The 19,983-nt window shown below is 36.1% G+C and overlaps 1 protein-coding gene across 2 annotated transcripts in view; it reads left to right on the top strand.

The window, feature by feature from the left end:
- Window positions 1–19,983, top strand: part of SLCO1A2 (solute carrier organic anion transporter family member 1A2) — a gene marked incomplete at both ends in the record, with an annotated part of 46,191 nt that overhangs the window by 16,243 nt on the left and 9,965 nt on the right. For both annotated transcript variants that reach the window (XM_079714736.1, XM_079714737.1), the window contains 6 exons: window positions 535–633; window positions 1,203–1,421; window positions 3,746–3,910; window positions 5,244–5,439; window positions 9,686–9,851; window positions 17,067–17,239. In XM_079714736.1, coding sequence (XP_079570862.1) covers window positions 535–633; window positions 1,203–1,421; window positions 3,746–3,910; window positions 5,244–5,439; window positions 9,686–9,851; window positions 17,067–17,239 — 1,018 coding nt within the window. The remainder of the gene's footprint in view (window positions 1–534; window positions 634–1,202; window positions 1,422–3,745; window positions 3,911–5,243; window positions 5,440–9,685; window positions 9,852–17,066; window positions 17,240–19,983) is intronic.

Below are 19,983 nucleotides of genomic sequence, written 5' to 3' on the forward strand. Positions count from 1 at the left end.
CACGGCCTGTGGGATCTTCCCGGGCCAGGGCACAAACCCGTGTCACCTGCATCGGCAGGGGGACTCTCAACCACTGTGCCACCAGGGAAGCCCAATAGAATTTAAAGATTCCCATTTCCTTAGTTTTATTTCAAAATTATTATTAAGGAGTGAAGTCATACATACACACTGATAACTTTAAGTAAGTTAGTCTTTCATAAGAGAAAAGGAATATTTTCATCTTGGAGAAGGGCATTTGCACACAGTATGGTCACCCTGCTGCAGCCAGTCGCTTCTAACTGCAGATCTTTAACTGTAACCGAGTGTGAAAGAGAATTTGGAGGCTTAGAGAAAGTGGCTTCAAATTAGGAGGCTCCTGTTTCAACATTTAAACAAACATCCTTGTTACTTATACGCACACCAAGTTTAATTTTCTTACAGATTGAACACATAAGGCAAAAATATCTAAGGTAAAAACAATTCAATCTTCAGACTCTTCATGGGATTAGAACTCTTTATGTGGGTGTATAACTTCATATTTTCCTTTATTTCTAGGGTTTATAGAAACAGGAGCTATCATTGGTCCTTTGATTGGACTTTCGTTAGCGTCATTCTGTGCAAATGTTTATGTTGACACTGGATCGGTGAACACAGGTAACTCCATAAAATCTATTTATACAGTGTCTAAAGTACACAAAGTAACATCAGGTATGTTATCACATTTAATTGTTACTTTACCTGACCCTCAGTTAGATAGAATCTCCACTTTCCAGGTGACCAGATTGAAGTTGAGGAGTTTAAATAATTTTCAATATTTCAAACCAGTGAGCAGGAGAGCAAGATACAGTGCTGATCTTCTGCCTCAAAATCCAGTGCTCTTTCTACTGCACTAATCATATTTCTTGTTTTCAAAAGATTTAAGCACATAGGTTTGAATTCTTTTTAAATCAAGCAATCATTTGAGGATAATGAAATAGAACTTGTAGCTCTTTAATATGTACCTATTTATAAATTCCTTACATGATAGGACAGATAGTCAAACTAGCTTATTGCTAGACAGTATTGTAACACCACATATTGTCAGACAAGTTTTATCAATGTCTGAATTATATGCAAATTCTGTACTTGGATAGAACCTGACAATTATAATTGTAATAATTTTCTATAGTTCATAAAGGAAATAATGACTCAAGCTAATAAAAAATATGTGTATCTCTTTACAGATGATCTGACCATAACCCCCACTGATACTCGTTGGGTTGGTGCATGGTGGTTTGGCTTTTTGGTTTGTGCAGGAGTGAATGTGCTTACTGCCATTCCTTTTTTTGTTTTGCCCAAAACACTTCCAAAGGAAGGACTAGAGGATATTGCTGAGACCGTTAAAAATGACAAAGAAGAGAAACAAAGTGAAGTCAGGAAGAAAAGGGCTGGAATCACTAAAGGCAAATATAAACATTTTATGTTTTACAATTTACGTTTTATTTTCTATAGTCGTGTCTGTATCTTAGGCTATTACAATATGCTAGGCTGAGTTAAAACAATTTGTCACTGACAGTCAGCAGTCAATAATGTCTAGCTGTGCTACTACAATAATGTTTTCCCATGCTACCACAAGGGAGTGAATGATATAGTTTAGAACCTGACTTAGATCAGCATTTATATGAAATTTTATGTCAATCTGGGTACTCAACAAATAAATAAATAAATAAATAAATAAGGTCCCATCTGCCTTAAAAAATCTATTTTACAGAGAACATAGGTCTAATTAAAAATGAAACTCAAACCAAGAACAAAAGGGGGAAAAAATATACGCTAATCCAAATAAGTACCATATAGGTCTGAAACAAAAAGTATTAGCTGAGCTGTGAGCTTCTTGGAAGTTAAGGCAGAAAAGAAAAAAGGCACCTCAATTATAAGTCATATAATTATCTCTATTTGAGAGTGGAAATTATATGATGTACAATACAGGTAATATTGAGTCACATAGTTGTTTTCCAGCAAATTCAGGAGCATATTTCATGTAACAGGTTTTTTTTTTGGTATAGATCCTCAATAAAAGCTCAAAGAGTAATCTACAGAAGGTGTATCTATGGGAAACTAAGTAAGATAATCTATGTATAGTATTCAGGAATACTCGTTCTCAAACTTGGCCACATATTGGAATCACCTAGGGAATTTTTTAAATTACTGATGCATGGAAATTTTCTAGTATTACCCAGAGGTCTAATTTAATTAGTATAAGGTATGGCCTGGGCCTTGGAATTCTTAAAGAGTGTCCATTTGGAAGGTGGTGAGGGGGCTTAGTTTCCTTACCTCAAAGATAGGGATAAAATACTATGTATAATTATAAAGTTGTTGGGCGAAGGTAAAAGGAGTTCTGACACATATTACTATTATTATTGCTTACTAGTATTATTATTGTTGATGTTGCCACTGCTACCATCACCCGTAAATTATAATATCAATTTGCACAGAATTTTTAGCAGTTACAAATTCACTTAAACCACAATTGAACATAATTTAATACTTCTCATATCATTAGGAGCCAATTCAGAATCTTACAAATTCTCAGAGTCCTTACGATTATATTCACAACTCTTGTCAAAGGGCCGGTATGGACTAGTAGGGAATTTTAACACAGAATATCATTTATAGTCTGCAAGATAAACTAGGAAAGGGCTTAACTTAGTACATGACATCTAGAAAAGAAATTGAAACTACTGAGACTCATCTATTAGGACAGTATGTCAACAAACATGCGTGACCTCAAAAGCTCCAAAGAGCTGTGAACACAAGTCACTTCTCTGCCGTGTACTTTATTCATAAATATGAATTCTGCAACTAGAATTCATTTATTTGCACTAAACTATGCTTCCTCCTCTTCCAAGTTGTTTACTGATTGATACTTTGCTAGATTGGATTTTAGGCTGTTTATTAAGCAAACCAGGATAATACACAATAAGTAAGGAAATCAAGACAGAGAACATGAAGATAGGAAAAATGAAAAGAAACTGTAAGTGAGACTTTGACCCAAAATGGAGACAGTGTGACCTAGAACATTTGCTAGAGCTGGCCACAAATTTGGCTCTGAGCTTTGTCTGTCCACACAAACAGGAAAACATTCGGTTAACTCATTTACATGGTCTTTAGTATATAGCAAATGAATCAGGATCTCAGGGAGTGAGACCTGGGGGTTGGTATTTTAAAAGACTGTGAACCGTTAGAAGCAAAGAAATGCCTAGTACTTGACAAAATTTATATGTCATGAATTTCCACATCTAACTACATTTTAAATGTTCAGGAATGATTAATCAATATTTGAGTGTGAACTTCTTTATCAAATTGATTTCCTTCCTGGCTTTAGAGGACAGAACAGGAGAACAAGCATCTTTCATTCTAGATGATCTCTACAGAAGACAGGATATTAGTACAAGTAAAAGAGAAGGATAAGAAAGAAATGGTGTGAACTCGGACAATATTTTTGTCATGTAATAGTTATACTTTTTCCTTAAGACATGTTAGTAACTTAGTGAAGGCAAAACGACTGTGTTCTGATCCCTTCCCACTCAGTTGCCTCACTGTCTTGCAGAAGCTACCAAAACAATGATACAACTTTAGCTTCCAAGGGGCAAAAAGAATCAAGAAACGCAAGTGCATTATAAAACAGGAAAACATACTTTAGAGAGGAGGTTGATGTTTCAGAAAAAGTCAATCATAAAATGCAAAGCCAAGTTTGTATGACACTGTTGTCATCCTTTCCTTTCAGATTTTTTACCATTCATGAAAAGTCTTTTGTGCAACCCAGTTTATATGCTTTTCATACTAGTAAGTGTGCTGCAATTCAATGCATTTGTCAATATGATCTCCTTCATGCCTAAATATCTGGAACAGCACTATGGAAAATCAGCTTCAGATGCAATCTTTCTCATTGGTATGTTTGTTCTTCTCTGCAATTGTAGCCCACCTTTTTCCCCATGAAATGGTGAACAGTGTGATGATGGGTCTAGGAAACTCCTCAATTGAAATCTGTTAGGATATTTTTGCCTCTGGTAATCTCCCCCCATCTGCTCTCCAGGGAAAACAAGAGAGGGTAAGGAAGGGAAGAAGCCAGAAAATCCTGGTTTTCTTCTTTCTTTGGCTCTTTTTGTAGTCAGAATGCAAATCTGAAATATTTGGGGAAAGTTTAGGGAATGTACAAGTTAGATACAATTTTCAGATTTGTAACTCATTTATGTAAAAAGGAAGACAGAGTTAACTCACCAGGAATTTTGTTTCACATCCAGGTTTTACTTTTTTGGCTCCAATTCATGAATTCCGTGGTTTCTAACTTAGTTCCCTGGCTCCCCTGGTGTTTTGAGATGTCTCTGCAGCCCATACATTCTGATTTTCCTGCAACCACACTAACCTCGGTGGTTCTACTCCACCCTGAGTTTCTCCTGGGATCTTTTTTTACTGTTTTGAAAAGAGAATTTCCAGATTACATGTACCCACATCACCTAGAGTGTTTGTTAAAAGTTCAGATACCTGGGATCCATCTCAAATATACTAAATTAGACTCTCTGGAATGGGACTTGAGATTGGATATTAAACAAGCTCTCCCAAGAGTGTGATTCAGTGAACAGACCCTGGCACTGTAAGGATGAAACCTAGGGCTGTCTTTTCCCTTTCTTTTTCCTTTTTTGGGGGGGAGGATTGGGGGAGGGAGAGTGCTAGTCAGTAGCAGCAAGACATGGAATGTAAAGACACTTGACAATCCCAGGCTCAGCAAAGTACCTCTAAAATACCTTGAGCTGAGTCAAATTCTTAACAATCAGAGTGGGAATAAAAAGCTGCCGAATCATACAAATCATTCTATGTATGATTATATAATAATGTATATGTTATATACAAATCATTATATATATAATCCCACCCGAAAGAATGGAAAGCAACAAATGACTGGTCGACTTTGACTTGTCACTTCTACCTAGATCCGAAGAAAAGAGATATAGACCATGATCCCTGCATACAAGAAATTTACAACTTACTGCTATTAATTAAATGAATGACAATGATAAGTCTTCCAAAATATATTTCAGTGTTGTGGGGCATTTAAAAATCTCTCTGTATGTAATACATAACTAAGTGGGGATAAATTTAAATTAGACTTCTTCACTATGAGTTGAACCTAAATGGTTTTTTATGTGAGACATATTAGATAAATGTTATCATATTTTTTCCTTTGCTAAGTCACTTTGTACATAATATTTTACTTGCATTTATAGGTATTTATAACTTACCTCCAATATGCATTGGATATATAGTTGGTGGTTTAATTATGAAGAAGTTCAAGATTACTGTCATACAAGCTGCCCACATAGGATGTTGGTTATCTTTAATTGAGTATCTTCTCTATTTTTTGTGTTTTCTCATGATCTGTGATAATTCTTCAGTTGCTGGCATAACCACCTCTTATGAAGGGTATGTTGTTTTCTAATGAATGTCATACTCTTTCAAAAGTTAATAACATATTTTCTACAGTGATTACTAATGACCAGATTATTTGCTAATTGGAGTTAATGGCAGGAATTTGTGGTCTTTCTCCATCTTATTAAAGAGGTTGGGAATATATCACAGAGTTAGTGAGCTTATGATTGTGTGTGTGTGTGTATGTGTGTGTGTGTGTTTGTGATATCCTAGTAGATAGTAAAATGAATATCACAGAAACTAGTTATGGTTTTAGGTTGTATTAGGATGTGTTATTCATACATTTTATACAACCATAAATAGGTAAAATTAAGAGTTGACTATACAGTCTCAATCACCTTTATATGGTTCCACAATGGGCTTAAATTTAACGTAACTGGATCCTAATACATGATATATCGATGTTTATATAAATTTGTATATTTTATTTGTGTAGGTATATCTATATTTTTGAATGGTTTTAGATTTGCATTTTGAGGGTTACCTGGGTTCACAGGAAGGTTTTGCATAGTGATATGAATTTTTAAAAGTCATTTGTAGGACAGATCTAGATAATAGAGTGATTAGTTGAAATGAAGAGCATACTAAAATGGTCCCTTTAAGATTATCAAGGACTATACAATTGGAATAATATTAAATACATAATCATAAAAGTAATTTATGTATTATCTTATTTGAGTCTTGCAAATTCCATTTAAGATAGCTGTTGTTATTTCCATTTTACAGATGAAGAATTGAGATTCAGAGAGAGTAAATGACAAAGGGAGGTCATGGAAAACCTCTTCAACTCCATCAATATATAAAAATAGAATTTAAAATTGGTAAAATCTTAAAGATTATCTCCATCTCCAATTATCCTGATTCCCAGAGCATATATGTAAAAAGGCATAATCTAGTCATGAGTCAGGACTTTAATTCAGTTTCTAGACTCCCATGCTAGCGTTCTTTTCATCATATTACATTGAACATAAGAAAAGTAATCTTGTTAGACCTTTAGATCGGTTTTTAAATTGAAGCATAGTTGATGTACAATGTGTTAGTTTCAGGTGTACAGCAAAGTGATTCAGTTACAGACACACACACACACACACACACACACACACACATATATATATATATTCTTTTTCAGATTCTTTTCCATTATAGGTTATTATAAGATATTGAATATAGTTCCCTGTGCTATACAGTAGTTCTTGTTGTTTATTTTATATAAACTATTCATTTTTTATATAATTCTATTTATTTTTTATAGTGTATATCTGTTAATCTCAAACTCCTAATTTATCCCTCCGTTCTTTCCACTTTGGTAACCATAAATTTGTTTTCTTCATCTGTGAGTTTGTTTCTGTTTTGTAAATAAGTTCATTTGTATCATTTTGTTTAGATTCCACCTTAGTGATATCATATGATATTTGTCTTTCTCTGTGTTAGACCCCTTTTAAAAAAACGTTTTTTCCCTGGTTTTATTGAGATATAATCGACAAAAAACATCATGTAGGTTTAAGGTGTATAATCTGATTTGACACATTATATATTGCAAAATGATTATCACAATAAGGTTAGTTAACACATCCATCACCTCACATATTTACAGTTTTGTGTGTGTGTATGGTAACTTCTAAGATCTACTCTCTTGGGAACTTTAAAACATACAGTATTGTTAACCATAGTCACTAGGATGTACATCGTATCCCCAGAACTTATTCACCTCGTCTCTGCAAGCTTGTTCCTTTGACCACCTTTCCCCATTCCTTTTCCTACCTCCCAGCAACCACCAATCTACTGTTTCCATGAGTTCAGTTTTTTTAGATTCCACAAATAAGTGAGATCATATAGTATTTTTCTTTCTCTTTCTGACTAACTTCACTTTGCATAAAGCCCTCAAGCCTCATCCATATTGTTGCAAATGGCAGGATTTCCTTCTTTTTCTACGGTGGGTGATATTCCATATTGTGTGTGTGTGTGTATATATATATACATATACCACATTTTCTTTATCCACTCATCTGTCAATGCACACATAGGTTATTTCTATGTCTTGGTTATTATTGTGAATAATGCTTCAATGAACACAGGAAGAGACATATCTCTTCAATCGTCTATTTTCATTCCTTTGGATAAATACCCAGAAGTGGAATTGCTGAATCATATGGTAGTTCTGTTTTTAATTTCTTGAGGACACTCCATACTGTTTTCCACAGTGGTTCTCTCAATTTACATTCCCACCAAAAGTGCACAAGATTTCCCTTTTCTCTACATTCTTGCCAGCATTTGTTATCTCTTTCCTTTTGATAATAGACATCCCTTTAAACATCCTAATAGGTGTGAGGTGATATCTCATTGTGGTTTTGATCTGCATTTCCCTGATAATTAGTGATGTTGAGCATCTTTTCATTTACCTGTTTGGCTGTTTGTATGTCTTCTTTGGAAAAAATGTCTATTCAGGTCCTCTGCCCATTTCTAAATTAGATCATTTGGTTTTTGTTATTGAGTTGTATGACTTCTTTATATTTTGGAAATTAACCTATAATCAGGTATATGATTTGCAATTATTTTCTCCATTCATAGGTTGCCTTTTCATTTCGTTGATGGTTTCACTTGCCATGCAGCAGCTTTTTAGTTTGACGTCATCCCACTCATTTATTTTTCCATTTGTTACTTGTGCTTTTGTTGTCAAATCCAAAAAACTCATTGCCAATACTGGAGTCAAGGAGCTTACCCTTTATGTTTTCTTCTAGGAGTTTCATGGTTTCTGGTCTTAAATTTAAATCTTAATCAATTTGAGTTGATTTTTGTGTATGGTGTAAGATAAGGATCCAGTTTCATTCTTCTGCATGTGGCTGTCTGGTTTTCCCACCACCATTTATGAAGAGACTTTCCCAACCCTATTGTATATATTCCTGGCTCCTTTGTTGTAAATTAATTGACATACATGCATAGGTTTTTTCTGGGCTTTCTATTCTGTTCCATTGATCTATGTGACTGTTTTTATGCCAATACCATACTCTGTTAATTACAATAGCTTTGTAATATGGTTTGAAACCAGGAAGTGTGATATTTACACCTTTATTCTTCTTTCTCAAGATTCCTTTGACTATTCAGGGTATTTGTGGCTGTAGGATGGGCTCTGTGGCTGCCCAGGCTCTCTGGCCAGGCTTTCTGGATGGGTAGGACTGGAGGCTATACTTAGGAGTTGCATGGAGCTCCATGGCCAGGGTGGTCCATTGACTGGGAACCCAAGCCAGGCAGAACTGCCAACCGAGCTCTCTGGCCAGATGGGGTCACCACGCAGCTCTGCAGATGGGCAGAGGCACTAGCTGGGATCCCTGCTTGGGCACTGCTGCAAGCAGGAATTCAGTTTACCAAGATCTGACTGCTGGTTGCTGTAAGTCCTTCCCCCCTCTCCTTCTCCAGTGGTCAAACCTCACAGATTCTCCTAGTGATCCCCTTGTGGAAAGATCTGAATGGGCCTCCTGGAAAGCATTCCACAATCTGGGGGCACTGGGCTTTCTTTTCCTACTGGAAAAACCATAGGCTTACGGGGGCTGTCTTGATGTGGTGTTGTGCTAGCCTGGGGGAGGGGCGATCTGCTCAGAGTGTTACTGCTCCTGTTATCCTTCTAAGGTCATCCTTCTTGGTCTCTGTGGCTCAGGAGGTGCTTCAGCCTCACAACTGTGTTCTGGGACTTTCACAGTGGTGTCTTGTTTATGGATAGCTGCTCATTGGTCTTCTTGATGATCACTGAACACTTTTCATACTAGGAGAATATATTTGTTTACTCAAGTAGTTATGTTTCTGGAGCTAAATGTATTATATACATTATAAATTGTACTTACAGACTTTGCTCTTACAGATTTTGAGCCCTTGAGATTATTTTTGTAAAATATGATCTCTCTTGTTATTTTCCACCATGTGGACCAACACCAGGATTTGTTCATCTTCATTTTTGAGTTCTAATTAATACCTGGAAAAATACTTTCTATGTAGTAGGTGTTCAGGTAATGCTTGTTTATTGGCTTTTGCGTACCTGAAAGAAATCATTGAAAAACTAGCTGTGGTCACCAAAGTAAGGTGTATTTTCTTGCAGAGTTATAGTATCCAAGCCATACATTGACAGTTGGAAGATTTCTGCTTCTATTTTGGGGAGTAGAAGAAATATAATTGGGAACTGAGCTGAAAAGAAAAAGAAAATGCTCTAATATTCTTTCAATATCCATGGCATTATTTTAAATCATTTCAGAGTGCAACAAGATTTACATGTGGGAAATGTCCTCCTTGCCGACTGCAACATGGATTGTAACTGTCCAACTAAAATATGGGACCCTGTATGTGGAAACGATGGTTTGTCATACATGTCAGCTTGTCTTGCAGGTTGTGAGACATCCTCTGGAACAGGAATAAACATGGTAACACATCTTATTGGCCTTTTATACAGAACTTTTGTTTTATGCACTGCATTGGCACATTCCAACTATGAACTGGATCCATATTTGACAAAAGTAAAATTAAAGTCTTTCCTCAAAACCAAATTAAAAATTTTTTATGGAAAAAATAAGTTACTTTCTATGTGCTCACTTAATTTATCTTTTACTTCCTAATTCTTATTTGAATTCTTCTGCATGTCTGACCTTTGATCTTTAATTTCATAACAGTTGACATTATTACTTAATTTCATTTAAAAATACTCTAGACTGAAAAAAAATATTCTAGACTGAGATAAAGTAGGCAGTTTTGCTCTCAATTATTCAGTCAATCTCTTTGCTGTTTTTTTTTTCTTTTTTTCTGTGTATATGTACACATGTACTTTCTGTGTTTTACACTGTGACAGCTTCTTAAGAAGATAGAATTGGGCATGTTTTCTTGCCTAAAAAATGTCACTTATAATGTTGGTTGGTGATCAAAATAAAATACAAATTTTGATATATTTTTTTATTGCTGGGTCAAAACATATACAAAATTCTAACGTTTATAATGGTTATTTATTCATTTATTTAAAACATCTTTATTGGAGTATAATTGCTTTACAATGGCATGTTAGTTTCTGTTTTATAACAAAGTGAATCATTTATACATATACATATGTCCCCATATCTCTTCCCTCTTGCATCTCCCTCCCTCCCACCCTCCCTATCCCACCCCTCTAGGTGGTCACAAAGCACCAAGCTGATCTCCCTGTGCTATGCGGCTGCTTCTCACTAGCTATCTATTTTACATTTGGTAGTGTATATATGTCCATGCCACTCTCTCACTTTGTCCCAGCTTACCCTTCCCCCTCCCCATATCCTCAAGTCCATTCTCTAGTAGGTCTGTGTCTTTATTCCCATCTTGCCCCTAGGTTCTTCAGGCCCTTTTTTTTTTTTTTTTAGATTCCATATATATGTGTTAGAATACAGTATTTGTTTTTCTGTTTCTGACTTACCTCACTCTGTAAGACAGACTCTATGTCCACCCACCTCACTACAAATAACTCAATTTCATTTCTTTTTATGGCTGAGTAATATTCCATTGTATATATGTGCCACATCTTCTTTATCCATTCATCTGTTGATGGACACTTAGGTTGCTTCCATGTCCTGGCTATTGTAAATAGAGCTGCAATGAACATTTTGGTACATGACTCTTTTTGAATTATGGTTTTCTCAGGGTATATGCCTAGTAGTGGGATTGCTGGGTCATATGGTACTTCTATTTTTAGTCTTTTAAGGAACCTCCATACTGTACTCCATAGTGGCTGTATCAATTTACATTTCCACCAACAGTGCAAGAGGGTTCCCTTTTCTCCACACCCTCTGCAGCATTTATTGTTGGTAGATTTTTTGATGATGGCCATTCTGACCAGTGTGAGATGATATCTCATTGTAGTTTTGATTTGCATTTCTCTAATGATTAATGATGTTGAGCATTCTTTCATGTGTTTGTGGCAATCTGTATACCTTCTTTGGAGAAATATCTATTTAGGTCTTCTGCCCATTTTTTGGATTGGGTTGTTTGTTTTTTTGATATTGAGTTGCATGAGCTACTTATAAATTTTGGAGCTTAATCCTTTCTCAGTTGCTTCATTTGCAAATATTTTCTCCCATTCTGAGGGTTGTCTTTTTGTCTTGTTTATGGTTTCCTTTTCTGTGCTAAAGCTTTTAAGTTTCATTAAGTCTCATTTGTTTATTTTTTTATTTCCATTTCTCTAGGAGGTGGGTCAAAAAGGATCTTGCTGTAATTTATGTCATAGAGTGTTCTGCCTATGTTTTCCTCTAAGAGTTTGATAATGTCTGGCCTTATATGTAGGTCTTTAATCCATTTTGAGTTTGTTATTGTGTATGGTGTTACGGAGTGTTCTAATTTCATTCTTTTACATGTAGCTGTTCAGTTATCCCAACACCACTTATTGAAGAGGCTATCTTTTCTCCACTGTATATTCTTGCCTCCTTTATAAAAGATAAGGGGACCCTATGTGCGTGGGTTTATCTCTGGGCTTTCTATCCTGTTCCACTGATCTATATTTCTGTTTTCGTGCCACTATAATATTGTCTTGATTACTGTAGCTTTGTAGTATAGTCTGAAGTTAGGGAGCCTGATTCCTCCAGCTCCCTTTTTCTTTCTCAAGATTGCTTTGTTTATTCGGGGTTTTTTGTGTTTCCATACAAATTGTGAAATTTTTTGTTCTAGTTCTGTGAAAAATGCCACTGGTAATTTCATAGGGATTGCATTGGATCTGTAGATTGCTTTGGGTAGTAGAGTCATTTTCACAATGTTGATTCTTCCAATCCAAGAGCATGGTATACCTCTCCATCTATTTGTATCATCTTTAATTTCTTTCACCAGTGTCTTATAATTTTCTGCATACAGGTCTTTTGTCTCCTTACATAGGTTTATTCCTAGATATTTTATTCTTTTTGTTGCAATGGTAAATGGGAGTGTTTCCTAATTTCTCTTTCAGATTTTTCCTCATTAGTGTATAAGAATGCAAGAGATTTCTGTGCATTAATGTTGTATCCTGCAACTTTACCAAATTCATTGATTAGCTCTAGTAGTTTTCTGGTAGCATATTTAGGAATCTCTATGTATAGTATCATGTCATCTGCAAACAGTGACAGCTTTACTTCTTCTTTTCTGATTTGGATTCCTTTTATTTCTTTTTCTTCTCTGATTGCTGTGGCTAAAACTTCCAAAACTATGTTGAGTAATAGTGGTGAGAGTGGCAACCTTGTTTTGTTCCTGATCTTAGTGGAAATGATTTTAGTTTTTCACCCTTGAGGACGACGTTGGCTGTGGGTTTGTCATATATGGCCTTTATTATGTTGAGGAACGTTCCCTCTATGCCTACTTTCTGGAAGGTTTTTATCATAAGTGGGTGTTGACTTTTGTTGAAAACTTTCTCTGCATCGATTGAGATGATCATATGGTTTTTCTTCTTCAGTTTAGTATGGTGTATCACATTGCTTGATTTGCATATATTGAAGAATCCTCGCATTCCTGGGATAAACCCCACTTGATCATGGTGTGTGATCCTTTTAATGTGCTGTTGGATTATGTTTGCTAGTATTTTGTTGAGGATTTTTGCATCTATGTTCATCAGTGATATTGGCCTGTAGTTTTCTTTCTTTGGGACATCTTTGTCTCGTTTTGGTCTCAGGGTGATGGTGGCCTTGTAGAATGAGTTTGGGAGTGTTCCTCCCTCTGCTATATTTTGGAAGAGTTTGAGAAGGATAGGTGTTAGCTCTTTGCTAAATATTTGATAGAATTCGCCTGTGAAGCTATCTGGACCTGGGCTTTTGTTTGTTGGAAGATATTTAATCACAGTTTCAACTTCAGTGTTTGTGATTGGTCTGTTTATATTTTCTATTTCTTCCTGGTTCAGCCTTGGAAGGTTCTGCTTTTCTAAGAATTTGTCCATTTCTTCCAGGTTGGCCATTTTATTGGCAAAGAGTTGCTTGTAGTAATCTCTCATGATCCTTTGTATTTCTGCAGTGTCAGTTGTTACTTCTCCTTTTTCATTTCTAATTCTATTGATTTGAGTCTTCTCCCTTTTTTACTTGATGAGTCTGGTTAATGGTTTATCAATTTTGTTTATCTTCTCAAAGAACCAGCTTTTAGTTTTATTGATCTTTGCTATCGTTTCCTTCATTGCTTTTTCATTTATTTCTGATCTGATCTTTATGATTTCTTTCCTTCGGCTAACTTTGGGGCTTTTTTGTTCTTTCTCTAATTGCTTTAGGTGTAAGTTAGGTTGTGTATTTGAGATGTTTCTTGTTTCTTAAGGTAGCATTGTATTGCTATAAACTTCCCTCTTAGAACTGCTTTTGCTGCATCCCATAGGTTTTGGGTCATTGTGTTTTCATTGTCATTTGTTTCTAGGTATTGTTTGATTTCCTCTTTGATTTCTTAGTGATCTCTTGGTTATTAAGTAGTGTATTGTTTAGCGTCCATGTGTTTGTATTTTTTACAGATTTTTTTTCCTGTAATTGGTATCTAGTCTCATAGCATTGTGGTCAGAAAAGATACTTGATACGATTTCAAGATATGATCTATCCTGCAGAATGTTCCATGGGCACTTGAGAAGAATGTGTATTCTGTTGTTTTTGGATGGAATGTCCTATAAATATCAATTATCTCCATCTTGTTTAATGTATCATTTAAACCTTGTGTTTCCTTATTCATTTTCATTTTGGATGATATGTCCATTGGTGAAAGTGGGGTGTTAAAGTCTCCTACTATGATTGTGTAACTGTTGATTTCTCCTGTTATGGCTGTTAGTATTTGCCTTATATATTGAGGTGCTCCTATGTTGGGTGCATAAATATTTACAATGGTTATATCTTTTTCTTGGATTGATCCCTTGATCATTATGTAGTGTCCTTTTTTTGTCTCTTGTAATAGTCTTTATTTTAAAGTCTATTTTGTCTGATATGAGAATTGCTACTCCAGCTTTCTTTTGATTTCCATTTGCATGGAATATCATTTTCCATCCCCTCACTATCAGTCTGTATGTGTCCCTAGGTCTGAAGTGGGTCTCTTGTAGACAGCATATATACGGGTCTTGCTTTTGTATCCATTCAGCCAGTTTATGTCTTTTGGTTGGAGCATTTAATCCATTTACATTTAAGGTAATTATCTATATGTATGTTCCTATTCCCATTTTCTTGTTTTGGGTTTGTTATTGTAGGTCTTTTGTGTCTGTCCCCAGCGGCTAAAGTTTGTTCAGTGGGTTGTGTAGTGTTCCTGGTGGAGGGGACTAGTGCCTGTGTTCTGGTGGATGAGGCTGGATCTTTTCTTTCTGATGGGCAGGTCCACGTCTGGTGGTGTGTTTTGGGGTGTCTGTGGCCTTACTATGATTTTAGGCAGCCTCTCTGCTAATGGATGGGGTTGTGTTCCTGTCCTGCTAGTTGTTTGGCATAGGGTGTCCAGCACTCTAACTTGCTTGTCATTCAGTGAAGCTGGGTCTTGGCATTGACATGGAGATCTCCTGCAGATTTTCACCGTTTGATATTACGTAGAGCTGGGAGGTCTCTTGTGGACCAGTGTCCTGAACTTGGCACTCCTACCTCAGAGGCACAGCCCTGATGCCTGGCTGGAGCACCAAGATCCTGTCATCCACATAGCTCAGAATAAATGGGAGAAAAAAAAAGAAAGAAAGAAAGTAGAAGATAAAATAAAATAAAATAACATAAAATAAAATAATTTAAATAAAAATACTTATTAAAAAAAGTTTTTAAGTCATAAAAAGTAAAAAAAAAAAAGTAAGAGAGCAACCAAACCAAAAACCAAATACACCAATGATAACAAGTGCTAAAAACTATAATTAAAAAAAAAAAAAAAGGACAGACAGAACCCTAGGACAAATGGTAAAAGCAAAGCTACACAGACAAAATCACACACAGAAGCATACACATACACAGTCACAAAAGAGAAAAAGGATTTAAAATATATATATATATATATATATATATATATATATATATATATATATCTCGTTGCTCCCAAAGTCCACCTCCTCAATTTGGTATGATTCGTTGTCTATTCAGGTATTCCACAGATGCAGGTATATCACGTTGACTGTGGAGATTTAATCCGCTGCTCCTGAGGCTGCTGGGAGGGATTTCCTTTTCTCTTCTTTGTTCTTACAGCTCCCGGGGTTCAGCTTTGGATTTGGCACCGCCTCTGCGTGTAGGTCGCCTGAGGGCGTCTGTTCTTCGCTCAGAGCGACGGGGTTAAAGAGCAGCTGCTTCGGGGACTCTGGCTCACTCAGGCTTGGGGGGAGGGAGGGGCACGGAGTGCGGGGCGAGCGTGCGGCGGCAGAGGCCGGCGTGACGTTGCACCAGCCTGAGGTGCGCTGTGTGTTCTCCTGGGGAAGTTGTCCCTGGATCCCGGGACCCTGGCAGTGGCAGGCTGCACAGGCTCTCGGGAGGGGAGGTGTGGAGAGTGACCTGTGCTCGCACACAGGCTTCTTGCTGGTGGCAGCAGCAGCCTTAGCGTCTCAGGCCCGTCTCTGGGGTCCGCGCTTTTAGCCGCGGTTCGCGCCCGTCTCTGGAGCTCCTTTAAGCGGCGCTCTTAATCCCCTCTCCTCGCGCACCAGGAAACAAAGAGGCAAGAAAAAGCCTCTTGCCTCTTCGGCAGCTCCAGACTTTTTCCCGGACTCCCTCCCGGCTAGCTGTGGCGCACTAGCCCCTTCAGGCTGTGTTCACGCCGCCAACCCCAGTCCTCTCCCTGCGCTCTGACCGAAGCCTGAGCCTCAGCTCCCAGCCCCGTCCGCCCCGGCGGCTGAGCAGAGAAGCCTCTCGAGCTGGTGAGTGCCGGTCGGCACCGATCCTCTGTGCAGGAATCTCTCTGCTTTGCCCGCCGCACCCCTGTTGCTGCGCTCTCCTCCACGGCACCAAAGCTTCCCCCCTCCGCCACCCGCAGTCTCTCTGCCCGCGAAGGGGCTTCCTAGTGTGTGGAAACCTTTCCTCCTTCACAGCTCCCTCCCAGAGGTGCAGATCTGCCCCTATTCTTTTGTCTCTGTTTTTTCTTTTTTCTTTTGCCCTACCCAGCTACGTGGGGAGTTACTTACCTTTTGGGAAGTCTGTGGTCTTCTGCCAGCGTTCAGTAGGTGTTCTGTAGGAGCTGTTCCACATGTAGATGTATTTCTGATGTATTTATGGGGAGGAAGGCGATCTCCACGTCTTACTGTTCCGCCATCTTGAAGCTCCGCCTTCCAAATTTTGATTCTTATTGAAACCTGGGAACATAAGAATTCAAACAGGGTTGACTTTGTTCTGTTTGTGAAATAAACTATATTTTTGGAAATAAAACTTTGTTTATTGGTAAGTAAATATTTCAACTGAGCATTCTGAAACAAATTTTATTTGTCATATTTATCATGTGGCAAAACAGCATGTGTTTCTAACAAGCATGACTTTTAGGCAACAGAGCTATTGCAAATGTACTCAAATTTAGAAAGAAATACCCTTTTTCGGAAACCACCCTTCTACGTTTTGTTTCACGAGATAATCCTGAGACACAATAAAGGATATGAGAACAAAGGGAATCAACTGTCTATCTTGATCTAATTGGGAATGCAGAAAATATTTGAGATTTGTATTCAAAACTTTCCTTCCTTAAATAGGATAATATATTATTTTTGACAGGTGTTCCAAAATTGTAGCTGCATTCAAACACCAGGAAATTCATCTGCAGTTCTTGGGCTATGTGACAAGGGACAGGACTGTTCCATGATGCTCCAGTACTTTTTAATCTTGTCGGTGGTCAGCAGTTTCATCTATTCTTTATCTGCCATCCCTGGATATATGGTTCTCCTGAGGTACAAGAATTATTTTCTTTATTTAGATTTATTTCTGGTTGTTTAGTTAGGGAGCTTTTTCTAAGAAAGCCACTTAAGTCCACAGTATCTAAGAACCTGGTGCTCTATATATACCATTTATTAAGATTTTCCCATTAAGCATTGTTGAATTTTACCAAATTTTAAAGTTAGCAATAAAAATGTTTATCTGATGGTATTTCCCTCCCTATCTTTCCTACCTTATTTATTAGAGTTAAATTAGTGAACCTCTCATTGTTTAATGCAAGAAGAGACACATTTATATTTTAGGGTAAACCATATGAAATGATCATTTTCCTAGGTACAGAGTGGTTGCCTAGCTGTCATTTCTTATAGTTCAACCTATAGGACAGCAGAGTTTAATGCTGTCTGAAGTCTCAGTTTCACCAATTACTACCCACAGGGCAAAAGGCAGGTCAATTGATCTTTCTGAGCTCCTTTTATCTTTAATTAAAAAATGGATATATAATGAATGCTCAACTGTCTTATAAGGCTACTGTGAGACACAAACATTGAAAGGCTTACTGAAACTAGGAAATTGCAGAGCTAGGATTCAGACTTAGTTTTATTACATGTATTTTTCCAATTACAGCAGCTTCATGCCTTGTAAACAATTCTAAACATGTGTAGTAAACAAAGTGCATTGTTTTCTCTTTTCTTCATCTTGAAGCAGAGTTAAGTTGATCATAATTCTCAGTTCATAGTTTATCCTAGGTGAGGTAAGGTTTCCCTCTTGTTTTATTTCATTTTATTTTAATTTTTTTCATTCCATTCCCCACTTCCTATCACCACCGGCATCTATATTAATATGATAGACATACGTTCTTAAATACATATTTTCCTTTGTAAAATATTAAGTTTTTTGTGTATTGTGTTTTATATTCAAACAAATAGTGTTGTGCCATAAATTTGTTTTGGTTCAAAAGGCACATGGATACATAAATTCACCAAGTACTGCTAGTACTTATGAGTTATTCTTGTACCATCAATGCATGGGAATTTCTACTTCCTTATAGCCTCACCAACACTTAGAATTATTGAACTTTCTGACTTTGACTCTTCCAATGGGTGTAAATTGGTAGCTCACTGATGTTTTAATATGTGATTTCCTAATTCAATGAGTTTAAGAATTTCTTCAAACTTTTTTCTAGCTATTAATGCTTTTGCTTCAAGATGCTTATTCATTATTTTTGCCCATTTCATTATAATTCCTATACTTTTCTTGGTGAATTATAGACATTAATGTAATATTGTTTACTTGATACAATTATCTTTTCCTGGTCTCTCATCTTTCCTTTGATTTTTTTCATAGTATTTTTTATGAAATTAAATCCTAAATTTTGTTGTAGTGAAATCTAACAATTTTCTTGCCTTAGGATTTGTGTATTGGGGAGTCACATTTCAAAAAGGTTTCCATATTCCTAATTTATAAAAGTATTCCCCTAAATTTTATCCTACCAGCTATACAGCTTTACCTAGTTCTTTAAGTCATCACAAGTCTATCTTTATGTGTGGCTCAAGGGAGAGAGATATTCAGTGTTATTTTTCCCCAAAAGATAAAGTAGCTTTCCCAGCATCACAGCACAAATAAGAGGTCTTTTTTCCATTGATTTGTGGTGCCATCTTTATCATATTTAGTTTTTATATAACATGGGCCATTTTCATTCTTATTCTGTTCCACAGTTTACTTGTTCTCATACCAGTGACATTGCATATGTTAATGTCTCATACAGTAGCTCTTCCTCACCCACCCACCACTTTCACCTTCACTCTTCCTTTATTCTTTTCTTCCTAAATTGATTTAGCTATCAATGCATGGATCTTTATACTCACATATGAATTTTGATTGTATGGATTCTATATATTAATTGGAGAAACTCTGACATCAAATATTTGTGAACATGGAATATTTTTCCATTTATTTAAAATTTCCTTTATAGATACTACACACACACACACACACACACGTATATTTTATATATATATATATATATATATATATATATATACACACACACACACACAAAATGGTACCATATACAATTGCAAATATATATGTACCCATATATATCCAAACATACATATATGGACATGTACTTATTTGTAATTTAACATGATGTTATTTTCTTTTATATTTTCTAGTTGGTTATTGTTGGTTTAGAGGGATGCTGTTGATTTTTTAAAGTTTACTTTTTATCCAGCAAGTTTTCTTATTTGTTCTAATAACTTGTTGATTTTGTTAGGTTTTCTGTGTAGAAATATGTGCACATATGGAGAGTTTTATCTCTTCACTTCCAAACCTTACACATCTTAGGTTTTAAAAATTTTCTTACAGCATCAGCTTGGACCTCCAAAACTGTGTTAAACTATTTGGTGATAGTGAGTATTCTTGTTCTTTTCTAATTTTAATGGAAACCATGTAAAATTTTTCCATTAAATATGATGCTTGCTATAGATTTTTAGTATGAGTTTTCATCTAGTTTCTGAGTTTTTAATAATAGAATCAGTATTAAATTATCAAATATATTTTTCTTCATCTAGGAAAAAATCTGCATATAATCTTCCAACTCAGTAGTTTTAGTGTAGTGGAAAAAAATGATAGTTTTTTTCTACATTGAACTGCTTGCATATCTAAGAAAAACCATACTTAATCACAATATATTTTTATATATGATTTGATTTAAATAATAATTTATTTAAAATTATATCTATGTTGATAAGTAAAA

This window comes from Hyperoodon ampullatus (assembly GCF_949752795.1).
Source record: "Hyperoodon ampullatus genome assembly, chromosome: 11".
NCBI classification, from domain to species: Eukaryota; Metazoa; Chordata; class Mammalia; order Artiodactyla; family Ziphiidae; genus Hyperoodon; species Hyperoodon ampullatus.